Source organism: Serinus canaria, chromosome 1 (genome assembly GCF_022539315.1).
Source record: "Serinus canaria isolate serCan28SL12 chromosome 1, serCan2020, whole genome shotgun sequence".
NCBI lineage: Eukaryota > Metazoa > Chordata > Aves > Passeriformes > Fringillidae > Serinus > Serinus canaria.
The window spans coordinates 74,057,697-74,074,449 of record NC_066313.1 but is presented as its reverse complement, the minus strand read 5'-3'; the positions used below and the strand labels follow the sequence as shown (position 1 = coordinate 74,074,449).

Below are 16,753 nucleotides of genomic sequence, written 5' to 3'. Positions count from 1 at the left end.
CTCGTAATGTGGATTTTTAAAATGTCTCTTAACAGCATTTTTCCTTCTTATTTCAGAAATTGAGAAAAGTGATCTAAAACCAGTCAGAAGTAAGCACTATTTAATAAATGCTCTGAAGTCTGATCCTTCTTTAACTAAAGAATTGCGAGTTGTTTTGGAGCAAGCTCTGGAGGAGAAGCTGGAATCCTTGGGAATTAAAGCAGTAAGATATTGAATTATATAAAAGGAGGGTAATCTTTGTACCACTTTTCTTCTGTTCTCTTTCATTCCTGTACTACAGTTCTCAGCCTATAAAATCAAAGTTAAATTTCTGTGTTTTAAGTAACTAATTCCTTATCCAATAACCAGAGGGTATGGCCATCAAATTACAGCTGTGGAGGATATGGCTACACTTGTGAGCAATGTTACCAGCTTCTGTGATTTTTCTACAAGCTGTGTGACATATGAAGTCTAGCAGAGTGTTTACAATGCAATTTGTTTCCTTAGGGTGTTCGTGGAATATCAAGTGATCGCTTAAATAAAATTTTGCGAGCTATTGAGTATGCCAGAGAACGCAAAGGGAAGCAGGAGCCCTCCATTCACGGAATTCGAGAGCACCTTGAACGTCAAGTTGGCCTTCGGGTTGAAGAGAGATCATTATCTTCTAGCAGAGCTGATTCCTGTGCTCAGCTTCCTGGCGAAGGTTACAATGCATTTTGGGGCTTATCTAATTTTCTTACATTTTATAACTGCTGTTTGAGGTTTTGTTTGACACCATTTCTGTATAGCTGCTTTCCTGCTTTTCTATATCAACATCCTATATAGTTATGGATAACTAAACTGCTTTCTTTAAAGGGTTCTTGACATGGTGTTTAACAGCAAATATCTTAGCTCTGGCAAGATATATAGTGTTGTGTTGGGAGTGTAGCACTTTGGCAGCAAATAAACCCCCTTGCTTTCCAGCTGGTCCGCACAGATCTGAAGGGCTGAGTATGGCTGTGCTTAATTTCTGATTTTAACCAATTCAGCGTTTGGAGTCTGATCATGTTCCCAGGTGCACAGGTAATGTGGGTCACAGTCTGAGTCTGGTCTTGTTTCGTGATCCCAGATTTGCCAACACTGACACCTTAGCCTCAATCCCTCTTCCTTGGCTGACTACAATGATGAGGGCCATCCAGCCTTTGCCTGATAACCTACCACCCTCTCAGCATGCCATCATGGCCACATAATCCCTTAGCTACACATCTCGTGGCATAGGTCATGGAAGTCCTTTCATCATATATTTCATCGCCGTAGGCCTCGTTCCTACATTATCCACCCCATGACTACAGAAACACCTTCAGTTTGGTGCCCCTATCACACCTGTTTAATGGATTTTTGGGGTGTCTCTGTAGAACAATTGCTCATACCTCTCCCCCACACCTTTTATTATACCATGCCCATTCTGTGTATGTTTCTGACTGATCATTATCCAGATTTTTATGTACATGTCTATGATAAAAGCAAAATATATTGGAGTCAGTATTAACTTAGCAACAACAGGATGAAGTAGTTTATTGAAAATTCCTCTAGCTGTGAGTGACCATCTGAAGAGGGAGTCTGACCACTGATGCTGTCCATCTTCCTTCTTACTGTATTCTTCATGAGATCCTAAGTAAAATTGATTAGATGCTACCAGGACTGAAATTCCCTGTCAAATTCAGTGGCATTGAGGTTACCTTTCTAATTTCAGTGGGCAAAGTGCCCTCATCTCCTTCCCTTATATTTGCTGCCACAGTAAATTTCCCAAGAGAGAGAGGTGTATGTGGTACAGAATGTACTCCAGTTACCACAGTGATTAGCTTCTATAGATAGAAGTGAGGGTCTCCACCCTGCAGGTTGAGCTTGTTGATGTGTGAACCAAATTTGGTTCATCATGGCAATAGTTGCTTCTACAACAAGAATAAGCGGTCTTCAGATGATTAACTTGATCTTCAGTGAAGATGTGCTGGCATCATTCTGAGGATCATTCCTGGAAAAGGAAAGCAATACTGCTTTCATTGGGGTTTGTCCAGACAGGTTATCCCTTAGTGGCTCAACTTGTTTAACAGCTTGGACTAATGATTAGAGTCCCTTTTCCAGCTCAGAATATCTCTGTTCTGTCTCTTTCAATGCAGTTGGGCTGAATCTCTCTAGTCCATCAGGGCCAGTGTGAAACAGTCTGCAGTGCCATGTCCTCAACAGAATCCCATTCTGCTGTAAGAGGGTCCTTGAGGGGGGTTGTGGGACCAAGCTCCGGAGCTGCTTCATGTGTTGCTCAGTCCACTCCCATGACTTTCCCTTTTTGAGCAATCTGGACAAGGGATGGGCAATGATAGAGAAATCAGGGTAATCTAGACAGATTCTACCTATTCTCTATTTTTCCAAGGTATCAAAAGCAGCTCCATTAATCTATCAGGCTCTGAGGAACTTAACTTCTTTTGTGCCCTTGACACTTGGATGTAGTAATGTCTAAACCTAAGGCTGTTAACCCATTCTTCCCCTTTTCTGCTCCCCACACAATCTCCATGGGGCCTTCCCCACTTGGTATTGTATCTCTGTGTTGCAAAAGTGTAACTACAGGCCCCACACCGAGTGTGTGAACAGTCTGTTAACTGTAGGACTGGTCACATTCCAAAGAGCCAGTCTATCAAAATATGTGGTTCTTTTGGATGGCCAGAAATATATATACACACATATTACACATACATAAATGTATAGATACATACATTTGTGTGTGTATATATATATATATATATTTATAAACATTAACTTCAGGGTAGCTGTTTATAGAACTAACAATACAATTTCAATCACAAGCCTAATTTCCTGGGTCAAAATGCTTGTCAAGGATTCAATTCTGAAAAATGTCTGATCTCTGAGGACCCGCTCTAAAGCAAGGGGGTTTATTTTCTTCCAAATTGCTACACTTTTTAACCCAAACCATGGTAACTCTGAACTGCTTGGAAGAAAAGAATTGCATTTTTTCTTCTTTTTTTGTAAAACTATAGTTGGCAGCATCTTTAATTGTAGAAATTAAATGTGAAAGATGCCGAACATTGATTGTATGAATGACATAAATAACTTTTGTTGTAGAAAAACACAGGTACCACCTATTGGGAATTTCCTCACTTGCCACACCTCCAAAACCATCCAAGTGGTCTCCATCAGCTGCCCGCCCACCTGGACAAAGAACAATCATCCCTGACTATAGTTCTACACCAAAGTAAGAGACGCTATTCTAAAAACACTCATCCCTCAGATAACAGTCCTATGGGTTTGGGTTTTTGTGGCTGATGTGAACATTTCCTCAATTGTAAAAATTGAGGAAAGAATTCACAAAACTTCCATATAAGCTTTATGCTTGATATCAGTCTTGAACTAACTTGTCTCATTATTTTTAGATTCAAGAAGATTCTTGGAAGTGGAGCTTCCAGAAAGACATCTAGCATCTCGTATGTTTTCCTCCCTTGCCTTTTTGAAGACGACATTTTTGTTGACATTTTTGCCACACAAAAACTATCATTAAGCTAAATTCATAAACATAGTCTGGGCTGAATACTTCATTTTTTGGTTTAAAGTGTTACTCCATTTATGTGTGTCATTATAATCCCTGAAAGATAGCATGTTCTTTCAGCATATGTATTATTTGTTGTGGTTGAGAAAGAGATATTCAATAAGATCAATAACTTCCTTTAGTTTCTCTCTTAGATGCTTTTTCTGACTGTGGTAATAGCATTTAGAGACTTTGGGGACCTAATTTTTCTTAGTTTATTGATATTTTCATACTGCAGCCAAAATGAAATACAATATTCCACGTTCCGTTCACATCAGGTGCATTACTTTGACACTTCCTGCACTGAAAAATTCCCACATCTAACTATTGTCACAAGAGACTTTCTGTGGCACAGATTCCTTGACCCTGAAATTTGCGCTACCTGCTGATCCATGAAAGCCCATCTGTGTTTGTCTGGCAAGACTTGTTTTATATTGGTCTTTTCTTTTGTAAAGATGGTTGCGTAAATGAAAAGAGTCATGTGTGTATATGAGAGCATTTTGGGATAACTTTCTGAATTTATTTAGCAGTGTGATTTCTTTTAATTTTTTCTTTTAAATAGTTAAAATTTGGGGGATATTCTATAATTTTGCACTAAGAAAGACGCACATTATTGGAAAGGAAAATACAAGGAAGCTTAAACGTATATGCTTTGATGAAACCCAGTAAGTGCTCATGTTGTATGTGGTTTTCCTTAGAACACCACCATTCAGTTCAGAGGAAGAAGCTGATGAAGATGATATGAAACAGTCTTATGTGACACCAGAGGCATTGCAAAAGCAGTCAAAACCATCAAGCAGCACAGTCCATGCTTTTCAGAAGCCTTTTGGCAAAAGCAATGGGGATGGGATGGCAGAAAATGGACCTCAAGAAACTGGAGCACCTGCCAAAGCATCTAAAGGTTTTTCACTGCATTTGTATATGGGTGTTGTAACAGCTATGCATGATTTTGCATTTCATGGTAATATTTCTGTGTTAGAAAACATAGCGAAGGCAGACTACCTAGTCTTGAGTGTATATATATATATATACACAGGTAAACACTTTATGCTTTTGCTAATGTGTTTCTGTTAGTGTATTACTTAGAGATGTGTATCATGCTCTTCTATATAAATATGGAAGAGGACAGAAAAGGACACAGTCTTTGTCTCAGAGAGACATCTTTTATTTATCTTTACTTTGGGGAAGATTTCTAGAGGGTTTACAGTAAAGTCCCTCCTTGCGAATGGAAACTGTCAATTTAATTTTTTTCTGAATTTTAGGAACAGTTATTCAAAAACTGACGAAACAAGTTGGAGAGAGTCTTTCTAACCATGGAAGTAAGAACAAACCAGCTGGAGGAATTAATGTTGCACAGGCATTTACTAAGAAAGAAGTAGTGAAAGAACCAAAGGTATCACTTTTAATATGCAGCATTATTACATTCAGTAATTGAACTATATGTATGTTGAATTTTTTTTCATGCTGAAATCATTTTGATGCAACAAAGTACTTAATTCTCCAAGACAGCTTTGGAATTATAGCTAAGTGGTATTTTTGGGTACACCTGCACTGATATATAGAGAAGTGCTAGCAAGGGACGATTGGCAAGTTATTTCATCCATGCTGCTTATTTAGCTTATACCTTGATTGGTTTGGATCACTACAGCTCAAAGTTTGGGCATGTTATCTTTCTTATCTTCTATTCCAGCAGTATAGAGTCCTCCTTTACTTGTGTCTTGCTTTGATGGAGGAAAAAAGGAATTTGCTTATCTAATATTTAAAATCATTATTTCTAGAGCTTTATCTGAGTCTCTTAAATACGTTTTAATGAGAGGACAAATTCCATTGGTCTTTGTTCTGCATCAATCCACAATCACTAACTGCTTTCAGACTACATCAGATCTGTTGCTGTCCATTGAGTATGGCCTGTGTTCACCAGCAAAATACTAACACAATGGATTCTTTACCCCTCAGGCTTCTAAGGTCCCGGTCTTCTCCTCAGTTTAGAGTTCTATAATTGGTAAACCATTTTGCTGCAATCTGGGGTCTTTGCCTTGACAGTTTTTAAAAGGAACAAAAGTTGCTTCAAATGAGAAGTCACAGCACATAGTGATTTTATTTCTGTTTGAGTAGTTGTTACTAGATTGAAGTAGACAGACAGGTACTAGTTCTAGCATTCAATACAATATTTTTTCACTAAATTAGCAAATAATAATTACTGAAAATCCTGTTTTCCATAATAAAAGTGATACCCTAGGGCTTCCTGATTGTGAGTTAAATCTGAAACTCATCACTCGCTCCAGAAACAGTGACACTTCTATTTCATTTTCCAGAAAGGAGTGATTGTTCTAATCAACTTTGGCCATGAGGATGGCAAAATCACATTTAGCCTGTGTCCTTGTAATTGACATTGATGACACCTAAGTTGTCCATTGACTGTGTGGGATCTGCAAATTGCACCAGACTCAAAATTATCAATGCAGACATGACTATTACAGTGCAATTTTCTATGTAGCATTATTTCCAAATTCTTTGTAATGTTAGATTTTTCAAGACCATAAGATGTTCACAGTTAAATTAGCAGGATGATTTTGTAAGGATCTTTAGATGGTGAGCCACTGTGTTCTGGAATCTGGGCTTCAAGGGCAAAGACCTGTAGCAAAATAAATCTGAAAACTTATGTTTTAAGAATGCCATGGTTTTCAGTGGTAATCTCCCTTCCCATGTCTCTCAAGCCCCTGAACCTTAAGGCAAGTATTGGGGGAATTAAATCCCTCCTATTGTGGTAGAAGGTTGAGTTTGAGACCCCCAGAGTAGCCTGAACTTATATATATATATATATATATATATATATATATATATATATATATATATATATATATATAAATTCATGGAACCCAGTGAGATGCTTCCCAGGGTCCTAAGGAAATTGGTTGATGTAGTTGCAAAGCCATTCTTCCATAATAATTGGAACGTCATCACAGCTGAGTGTAGTCTCTGATTGAAAAAAGGAAAATAAATCCATTTTTTTAAAAAGTAAGAAGGAGAACCCTGGGGTTAACTATTGGCCTGTTAATCTTACTTCTATGCCCAGAAAGATCATGGAACAGATTCTTCTGGACAGAAAATTAGACTGTAATGAGAAGCCAGTAGGTTTTGATTAGATATTTGGAAGAAATTCTTTACTGTAAGGGTGGTGAGGCACTGGAACAGGTTACCCAAAGAAACTGTGGATGCCCCATCCCTGGAAGTGTTCAAGGTCAGGTTGGAGGGGGTTTTGAGCAACCTGGTCTAGTAGAAGGTTTTCCTGGCTATTGTGGGGGAGTTCAACTGCATGATCTTTGAAATCTCTTCCAACCCACATCTTTCCATCATTTTATGAAAAATATTGTTGCTGTGATTCATTTAGAATACCCTGTGTCCCTGATATATCCTGTATGGACAGGATGAGTTCAGAATACACTTATGAAACCAGGGCAAGTACTGCTACTTTTTTCCTGCAATCTTTACAGAAGAACCATCTTGTATGCTTTGGTAATTATATGCATATATTTATGCCCATATTTATATATTTAATGTAGATGTTTTTAAATTAGTCTTTGAGTTAATAAAACTGTTTAGCAGTTTTGATTGGTTAGTGCCATGTATTTACACTTGATCAAAACTGAATTCTGTTGGAAGTTGACATGTTTATCTCTATTTTTTACTTTAACAATCATTTGGGACATCTTGAATGTTCAAGGAAACTCTTCCTCCAGCATTTCTCAATATATGTGACTGACTTTCCCATTACCACACCCTCCAAATGCAGATCATTTGAAACAGCACAATAATGAATTCTGGTATGTTAATAATACAGCACACTGAGCAGATCTGTCAGTTTTTGAAAAACAGTTTGCAATGTTAAAATGGAGTTATGTTGCAAGATAAGCAGTACTGCAGTCTCTTACCCACTTTTGAGACACAAGACGTTCATATTTGTTGATTTTTCTCTAGCATATACATACCTTACATTGCTTTCTAATAGCATCTGAACCTTCCTTCTGTGCAATGGAAGCACCATCTGTATCCTTACTGTAATACTGGAGACTCCAATGAATTAAGGTTTTAGCTTTGGGAGAAAACATTGTTTGCTTTCCATGGTTAAGCTCTCTAAAAATAGCTCAAATCCATCAAGCCACTTTTGACTGAAAAATAGGGAAATTCTGTAGCTCTTCTTGCTAAAGCTGAATGAAGATATTTAGTTCTCAGGCAGATGAGGTAAGAAGGACCATGGACTCATTGCCTTCAGGTTCATCTGTTTGAGTTGACTCTCATTTTGTAAACTTAGTATACAAATCCACCACTTAATTAAAATATGTTTGTACATGCTGACACTGAGTCTTGAGGAGAATGTATATTTAAAGTTTGAGCACCATGTGGTTTTTTATATATTCATTATTTATTTTTCTCTTTAAATAAATTAGGTTTAAATAGAAAAGGCCTTTACTGCAATATTTTTTCCTAGTTTGACTACAGAATGCTTGTAAACTGCCACCTTGCATGTCATATCTTTATTTTCATGTAAGTAATCCACATTCTAATGCTTAAAGGACTTTCATCTCACTGGAATATCACAGAAAAAATAATCCTATTTTAAGGCTGGCATATAATACCTGAAAACAGAGGTTTATGTCAGATACAGAACTGACAGAACTTTATGTTTGCAGTTCCTGACTTAAAAAAAAACCAACCAAACCTCTTTTAGTTTTGGAACGATAACAGTGAATTAATATCATGTAGGTAATTGAATTAATGTGGATTTTAAAACTGTGATGATAGATTTCATGAAGGTCATGTGCCAGTGCATTCTTCTTTAGCAGTTTCACATTGTTGTGTTTAGGAAAGAACTCAGCGCAGCTTGAACAGACAAAGGAAAAATGTCTGTTTTTTCTTGTCCCTGTTAGCTCGCAGAAGCTGATGAAGATGATTGGAATATTTCATCAGTAGAAGAAGACATTTTATTGATGAAAGAGGACAGAGGTCAGAAGGCAATGACAGCTCAGAAAAACGAGCCCAATGCTGCATCTGTGGTTCATGCATGGGGCCTTCCCAAGAAAAGTGCACCAAAGGAGGAAGGTAACATATTCATAAGTGACTGACCCACCTAGAGGAGGATTAAGTACAGTGTATTACACATTGTAATTCAATAGATGGTGTTTTGTAAGAAAAGAACAAGAAAACCTTTGTGTTTGGTTTCTTGCTATATAAATACCATGTTTTTATGATACTTAGTGGTACATAAACCACACACACGTATAAATACACAGAGATACCAACTTAAATTTGAGATTTTAAACCATAATATTATCAGACTTCAACATCTTCTTAAAAATTAATCATCTGAGGTTTTTTTTTTCTTCCCAAATTTAAGAGAGAAAGGTACTCACTTTGCCTTGAGAATAATAACATTTCAGGTTTGTTCAAAGTATCTAACTGATGAAACAGGCTGAGATAAATGTTTGAACTAGTGCTAAAGCAAAAGCCTCAATCTTATATATAATTTATATAGTAATTTCTAACCCTAACATTTCAATATATGTAAAGGTCAAAGATGTGTCAATTACATAAGGATACTTCTGGTTATTTTTGAAGGGAAAGTAAGGTTGACACTGACTGCTTGTAGTGTGCTTTATCTGCTGTGAGAGAAACAATCTACATATTATTAACACTTGTCATTTGCTCACTGGTTGCCGTTTGGGGCTTCGTGAAGTCCAAAGGTGTTTGCCCACAAAGCATGTCATTTTATTTTACAGACAATGCAAAGTAAAAATATCCCCAAAAGAGTATTAATAACTATTTATTGTTCTCTCTGTTTGTTTTAAAAGGCCTTAATGAAGCTGATAATACAAGCACGTTAAAAAGCAGCTTAGTCACTGTAACAGACTGGAGTGATTCTTCAGACATATAATTGTTCCATTCCTGATTGGAGGCCCTGCTTTTGGGTTCTGCTGGGGTTCAGAATGCAGGTGAAAACGTCAGGTGTTTCCCAATAACTTCTCTCATTGGTCCTGTAATAACAAGGAATACTGTTTACAGAGCTCTTGTGTCTTTCAGTCTGACTCTGGAAAAGAATATTGAAATATGTGTTACTGGCCATGTCTATTTGGAAACAAAGTAATTCTTCTTTCTTTTTGTGGTAGTTTAACCCCAGCCAAGCCACACACAGCCACTCACTCACTCCCTCACCCCTGGAACTGGGGAGAGACTTGAAAAGTGAGAAAACTCGTGGGTTGAGATCAAGGCAGTTTGATAGGGAAAGCAAAAGCCACACACACAGGCAAAGCAAAACAAGGAATTAATTCACTGCTCCGATGGGCCGACAGGTGTTCAGCCAGCCCAGGAGAACAGGGCCCCATCACATGTAATGGTGGCTTGGGGAGACAAAAGACACTACAAATGTTTTCCTCTTCCTCCTTTTCCCCCCACTGTATATACTGTGCATGATGTTACATGGTCTGGAATATCCCTTTGGTCAGTTTGAGTCACCTGTCCCACCTGTGTCCCCTCCAAATCTCCTGTGCACCCCCAGTCCTCACCGATGTGGTGGTATGAAAAACACAAAAGGCTCTGTGCAAGCCCTGCTCAGCAATAACAAAAACATCTCTATTACCAACGCTGTGTCCAGCACGAATCCAAGACACAGCCCCATACCAGCCATGGTGAAGAAAATTACCTCTACCCCAGCCAAAACCAGCACACTCATGAGTTCAGTGGTGAAAGTCTCTTTCATTTCTCTGAGGTGAAGATTTTACCTCTAATGTTTACATTAAAGATTGAAACTGGTCTTGCAAGAAAGCCTGTTAACCAATGAACAGAATATACTGTGGAGTATTACTTTATACAATTTTTAATGCATATTTTTTATATTTTATCATGAACTTTATATAAAATTGTCAACATTTTAAAGAAAATATGTCCATGTATTAAACTATTAAGTTTCTACCATGGTTTACAATAAACACTAAATGAAAAGAAAAAAGCCTCAGCTCTAAAACTAATCATCATTAAATGTCTCCTCTATGGGTAAGTTGGTTTGTTGTGGTTTTTTTTTTTTTTTTGTATTAGAGTTCAGTCTTTGTTTGCATAAAAGGACAACAACAAGAAAAAAATTATAATGTCAAGCCACAGTAAGGAAAGCATTACCTTGCTATTGCAGAAGTACTTGACATTTCTGCTTTGTCCATATTGGCTGCCTTCTTTATAAAAAACACAGCAGTGTTTTTACTTAAATGAAGTACAAAAATAACATAAAACAAAAAGAACCTTGACTTTGTAGTTCTAATGTAATTTAGATAATATCAGATACAAAACTTTTTCTATACTGTGCCATTATTAAATAGGACTGTTCATTTTTTATATTTACACTGTTGTCCCAAAATAACCAACTTTTACTTAAATTCCACAGGTCCATCAGTTAAAACTTCACAAAAAAACTGAGTTTGGGTCTGATTTTAGGGACTCAGTCTAGAAAGCATTTTGTGGTTATTTGTAATCTCTTATTGACTTGTACAAATGATCCCTCAAAAGTCATCACATTTCCATGGACAGACAAAAAAAAAAAAACCACTAGCTGAATTTTTGAACTGCAATATGCCAATACAGCATGTGTGATGCCATTCCCATAAGCAGCTGACATGACAAACTGAATTAGTAAATACCTCGTTTATTTTTTTTCAAGAATGCAACATCAGCTCATGATTTCCAGGTATAAACTTTACAATACCAACATCAATCTTAAAATATTATATAATAAAATTTACATCAATATGTAAAAAGCTGAAAGATAATATGTTTTAAAAGTCATTGTCTTAGTGGTAAGTACATTGGGCTTGGGGTGGGAGGAATCACTCTGAATGAAACGTACAAAATCACGTTTAAAAACGCTTTAAGTCTTCCAACAGTGCAACTAAACGTAAGCGTTCTTGTCAAAGTGCTTGGGAGGGCTTTTGTCAGGGACACTGTTGTGGACCTTGGTACGAGAAGACATCACAGATGTGGCTCCATTATAGGCATACCCCCTCCTGAAGAGAAAAAAACAACCATTTACAGCTCTTCCCACAGACAGGTGGCATCTCTGCATCCAGGCATTCTAGTAATAAAGCTAGAGGAAAGGTATGGGAATGTACCTACAAATTTCAGGTGAGGTGGCACATTCCTACTCTGTGTGGTCCCATTCTAGTTAAACATTGCCACTCCAGCTATCTCTTTGCATCTGTCTTTACACTTTTCTGTAACATATATCCCTCCTCCACAGCTAAGTAAATTGGGGCCTAATGATGAAATAATTTAAATTGTGGCAGACCCTAGGTGAACAGTTACTCTCTACAGATGTTCCTCTTTGTTATCACCCCTCTTTAGCTGCTGGAGGTCCCACTGCCACCACTGCTAGCTTTTGATCTGATGATTTGAGATCAAAGAAACTTGTCTATTCATGCCTCTAAAGCCACCTGACCACTTTTCCTACATCAGTGAATGCACTGTTTTGCAGCTGTAGTAAATTTATGAAATATATATTTATATATATCTCACAAGTATTTGTCCTGAGGAAATAGCCAAGTTCCTTTAATGGTGGACAAAGCATTATCCTTACATCCCCTTACTTTCTTTTATCCACACAATCTTTTCCAGAATCTCATTACAAAGTGTTTTGAAACAGTAATCAAACTGCATACTTATAGCAGGTAAAAATGCAGAGATATTGATTTCTTTCAGTAAGTAAAACTTGTGTTTTACCTTGCAGAATTACTGTTTTCAGCTATTGAGAAGCAGAATATAATGCCACCAATTATGCAGAGTGATGCTCCAGCCCATCCAATGAACAAAGCTGCTCCTAATTCATACCTACAAGAAGTCAATAAATGTATTTAACAAAAGAGAGCATGGATTTAAGAAGGTTATTTACAGAATAAAATAACTAAATATATTTTTCTTGAATAACTGTTCACTGACACATAAATTATTCACCACAAAATCAGCGGCTCTGCCATTCACCAACGTTCTTTTCATTATTTCCCTCTGACTCGGGAGGCAAACTCTGTCCCTGCAGTGCAGCTGAGCAATGCTTCTCTCCCTGCTCATCTGGGGTTGGGGTTAGGGTTAGGGAAGGCCTGGTCTTTGTGCATCTCCTCCTGGATTGCTTTGCTGTGGGGGTTATGGCATTCTGTGGCCTGTTTACAGCACCAGCTCCTCCATTTCAGTTTTGTTCTTGTTGGCTCCCAAACCAAACTGAACTGGGGCTTTCACTGGGCCAGAGACTACAAATTCTGCCTACAACTCTCCTTAACTTTCCCTTCTGGCTCTCAGGATCTGTCTGCCTCCATCCCTCATCATCCACACACCAGCCTGCTTTTAAAAAATGAGGGTTTGTACATATGCATGTTGTTCCATATGCATTATATGCATATGGAATATACATGCAATGTGCATGTACGCAACGTATGCATATACATACACAGGTGTGTCTGGTATAAGCACTTACACACACAGGTGCATGTTCCAGCATCTTTCTCCTTCTCTAGTCCCTGTGGCTGGGTTCTATCTGGAAGAAACTGCTCCCCAGCACCTCCATGGGCAGAGCTCCCAGTCACCAGCAATGGTCCCCTCTGCTGTCTCAGCCAGCCACAAACTGTTTGCTGCCAGGAACTGCTCAGTTTGTCTCTGAGAGGAGACAGTGCTGTTTTAGGAGCATTATCCCACTAAGTCCATGTTTTTAAAGCAACAGTAGTAAATGAAAGAAGGGCAATGGGAAGAGATTCTTTTGTTTCCCCTCAGTGCTGATGCTTCAAGACAAGCAGCAAACCGTGGATGCTCCTTGTCTGCTCCATTCCCCAGCTCTCTGCCTGAGTACCACTCTTAAAGCATGTTAAGGATGACCTGCATTAGGCTGCAGCCCAACAGTCTCCAGAGTCTCCTATTCCTCACCTTTAGAAAACACTTGTGTGTCTCTTGCTCTTTCTCTGCTGCAGTTTCCCCTTAAGGAGACATTTATCTTCTCCAGACTTCTGGGATCCTGCATGGAAACACAGGCCCCTGTTCCCCATCCAGCCACAATTACCAACCAGGAGTCTGTGCTATTTAAGCAGATGCTACTAAATTGATTAGTTGTAAACTGTGGTGAGGCAGCCAAATAAAAGCCCCTGCTTGACAGCCTACCTGTGCAACTGCAACACTGTGTAGTTGCACTTCTCAGCTAGTTGTGAACATTTCCATGTGCACAGGTCCTAATTCCACATTACCTCAATATCTAACTGAAAATACCTGTCAACTGTTCTGAAAAACTTGTATCTTTACAAAAGAGCACTGGAGAAACACCCAAAAAGAATCCAGTGAGGTATTAGAAGACTCCAGACCATAAATCATCACTGGACCAGGAGGCACATGCAAGATCTGTGAAGAGCACATGAGGATCAGGTGCACGGACTGTGAGGGGATAAAGACCCAGGGATTTCTTTGTTCAGGCTCCCTCTCTGGAGACACCAAGCTCAAGCTGAAATAAACTGACTCTGCCTAAGAACTCTTCCTCAACACCAGCATGGAGCTTACAGACCCAAACTCCAATTTAGACTGCTGGGACCCACAGCTCCTTCCACCCTGGAAAACTCTCCCGTTTCACTTCAAAATCTGTAAAACCTGTAAAGTTTTAATTCTACTTATGCTCACATTTCCAACCACCTTGTTGGAGTTTTCACATGACTCAAGGAGCTTTGTGTCTCTCTGAGGACAGGGAGTTCTCTGATTAGAAACAGAGATCTACATCAGGGCTTATCATCTAAGATCCCAATATATTCAGCATGCAAGAAATACAAAGTGCACTTCTAAAACACTTTTAAAGCACCTCTTTCATTGACTGTAAAAGCACATCAGAGGGACTAGCTCTGATTTGAGGTAAGTCGCCTCATGGGGATCCCTCCATCCCTACAGGACTGCCAGAGCACACCTAAGGTACAAGGACCAGCATTAGGCTCTCCCCACAGAAGTCAATGCAGATCACCACACCGCTGGAGAACAGAGCTGGACCAAGATCCAGGATGGCTGTTGCAGTAACAACTTATTTGCCAAGACCATTTGCCTAGAAAGTGGGAAACAAAAGTTTCCATATTTTTATCTAACAACATGAAATCATTGACCAGAGGCTGAGGGATTTAAGGAGTCCAAATGCTATCTTCCCTTCCTCTTTGATTGTACAGAAAGAAATCATGACTATATTTGATAAAATTGGGTAGAAAAGGGATACCTGAGTGTTACCTACTAGCTGGGACAGAAGACATGGGGTTCAGCCTTTGTAGTTGGGATTGCTTGACCTTTTGAAGCAACACTTGTGACTATACCATGATTAAACAGATTAAACAGTATGGCCCAGCTTGGGGGACTGCCACACCACCAGGTTAATCAGTTGCAGAGCTGTCCTGATAGGTCTTTCTTCCACATCTTCAGAGAAAACAACCTTTCTGATTTATACTGGTACTTAGGAGGAAAACTCAAGCTTTTCAATTGCATGTCAATGCCTATGTGGGAAGTTAGTTGGATAATTTCAATTGAAAACAGCAAAGAAGGCTGGAGGGAAATCCTGATGGCTAACACAAGGTGCTGAACACTTTGTGTCATTCGTTTCCCACTTAAAATACCTCAAGCCTGTCTTTGACACTGCCAGAGAGAAATGTGCAGTAAAAGGCAAAAGGTTGAAACCTTCTCTCAGTGAAGAGACAATTCCAAATTCCCACAATATAGCAGTAAACATTTTAAATGTGCCTGCAATGCATAACGAAGTAAGGGTTCAGAGATGGCAACAAAATGGAAATTTTACATCAGTTGAGAGAGGAAGGAACTGAATGCCACCATTAGCTCAGTCTGATGCAAGGCCACTGCATGAGCTACATGTATTGTGGACAACTCAAATTAAAATTCTGGGACTTCCTCTCTGCCTTTATCTTTGCAATCATGAATATGCCTGCCCACAGCTGAGCTATGCTGGTTGTCCACAAAAAAAGGTAATTTCTGGAGAGGATGTTTTACTACCATTATTTCAGTATTTAAACCAGATTTCTCATTCCTTCGCAGTAAAATTCCACCATGAGGTCTTCCTGCTCTTTCACAGAAGAAAAGAAGAAGAAAAGAAGAAAAGGGTAGGAATGCAGTGTAGGAAAAGGATTTCTGGCAGCAATCATGGTATTTTTCACTAAGAACAGTAAGCCTGATAAATAATTAACTTCTGTCTATATAGCCAGGCTCCATTTTCTTCAAAGAACCTCACATCCTCCTTTCTTTTGGTGGCCTTTCGAGCCTGCCTTCACCATATCAAATAAGCAGAAACTATAGGGGAATTGTGGAGAAAATTAATACAAGACTGTATGGAGAAAACTAATACTGTTTCATGGTAGGAAAAGCAGTGTCAACCCTACTGCAAATGTAAATCCCTCTAGTGTTATTTATTCAGACTATTTTCTTTCTGTCAAAGTGAAACATAAAGGCTCAGGGTTCCTTAGTGATCCCTTACTTGGGTCTCAGGGAAATGTACACCCAATGTTTGGCATATTCTGGAATCACTGCCAAGAAAACTTTAAAATCCTTGCCTTTAAAGAAAGAGTTTATATAATGTATGAAGGCAAAACAGGAAAGTCTATGATGCTATAATTTACAGCCAATATGTTCAGACTTGGTAGTTAAGAATGCCAATCCAAAATCCAAGTGCTGGTTTGTGGATTGCTGCTTTTGCAGGTCCTGAGAATTTGCCCAGTTTTAAAGGAAGTCTTCAGGGATGCTCATTATCTCTGGTGGGCATCCCAAAATTCTAGAAATACTCACTCTCTTAAATTTAATTACAGGTATAGGCAAAGTATTTATGTTAATGCTTAAAAGATCATGGGTTTTGATAAGGTTTATGATCCAAATTTCAGTCACCTGGATTTGAAAATCTGCCAGTAAAATTCCACCAAGCCTGCAGAAACCTCTCCTCAAGAGGAATCAAGATTGCATGGTGCCCGACACCTTTATCAAGGCCACCTTCTATCAAAGGCTCAAGGCAATACTTTTCTCCCTTCCCTACCAAATGATGCACCTACTGAGCCCCTGTGTCTTGTGCAATCCTTTTGCTGCACCTCTGGCATCCAGCCAGGCTCCATTCCCAATTAACCCCAGCTGCCCTGCCAGCCCGTGGTAGAGCTGGGCACACGGATTGCA

At 38.8% G+C, this 16,753-nt stretch overlaps 2 protein-coding genes across 3 annotated transcripts in view; one reads left to right on the top strand and one right to left on the bottom strand.

Annotated features, from left to right (window-relative positions):
- Positions 1-10,235, top strand: part of DZIP1 (DAZ interacting zinc finger protein 1) — a 38,677-nt gene extending 28,442 nt beyond the window's left edge. The window contains exons 13-20 of the mRNA XM_050974108.1: positions 57-202; positions 487-682; positions 3,094-3,223; positions 3,402-3,452; positions 4,252-4,454; positions 4,816-4,946; positions 8,482-8,653; positions 9,403-10,235. Coding sequence (XP_050830065.1) covers positions 57-202; positions 487-682; positions 3,094-3,223; positions 3,402-3,452; positions 4,252-4,454; positions 4,816-4,946; positions 8,482-8,653; positions 9,403-9,485 — 1,112 coding nt within the window. The 3' untranslated portion in view covers positions 9,486-10,235. The remainder of the gene's footprint in view (positions 1-56; positions 203-486; positions 683-3,093; positions 3,224-3,401; positions 3,453-4,251; positions 4,455-4,815; positions 4,947-8,481; positions 8,654-9,402) is intronic.
- Positions 10,236-10,383: 148 nt separating this feature from the next.
- CLDN10 (claudin 10) overlaps positions 10,384-16,753 on the bottom strand; it is a 55,684-nt gene continuing 49,314 nt past the window's right edge. For both annotated transcript variants that reach the window (XM_030234235.2, XM_018909068.3), the window contains exons 4-5: positions 12,311-12,418; positions 10,384-11,598 (exon numbers count right to left, since the gene is read on the bottom strand). In XM_030234235.2, the coding sequence (XP_030090095.1) occupies positions 11,484-11,598; positions 12,311-12,418 (223 nt within the window). In that variant the 3' untranslated portion in view covers positions 10,384-11,483. The remainder of the gene's footprint in view (positions 11,599-12,310; positions 12,419-16,753) is intronic.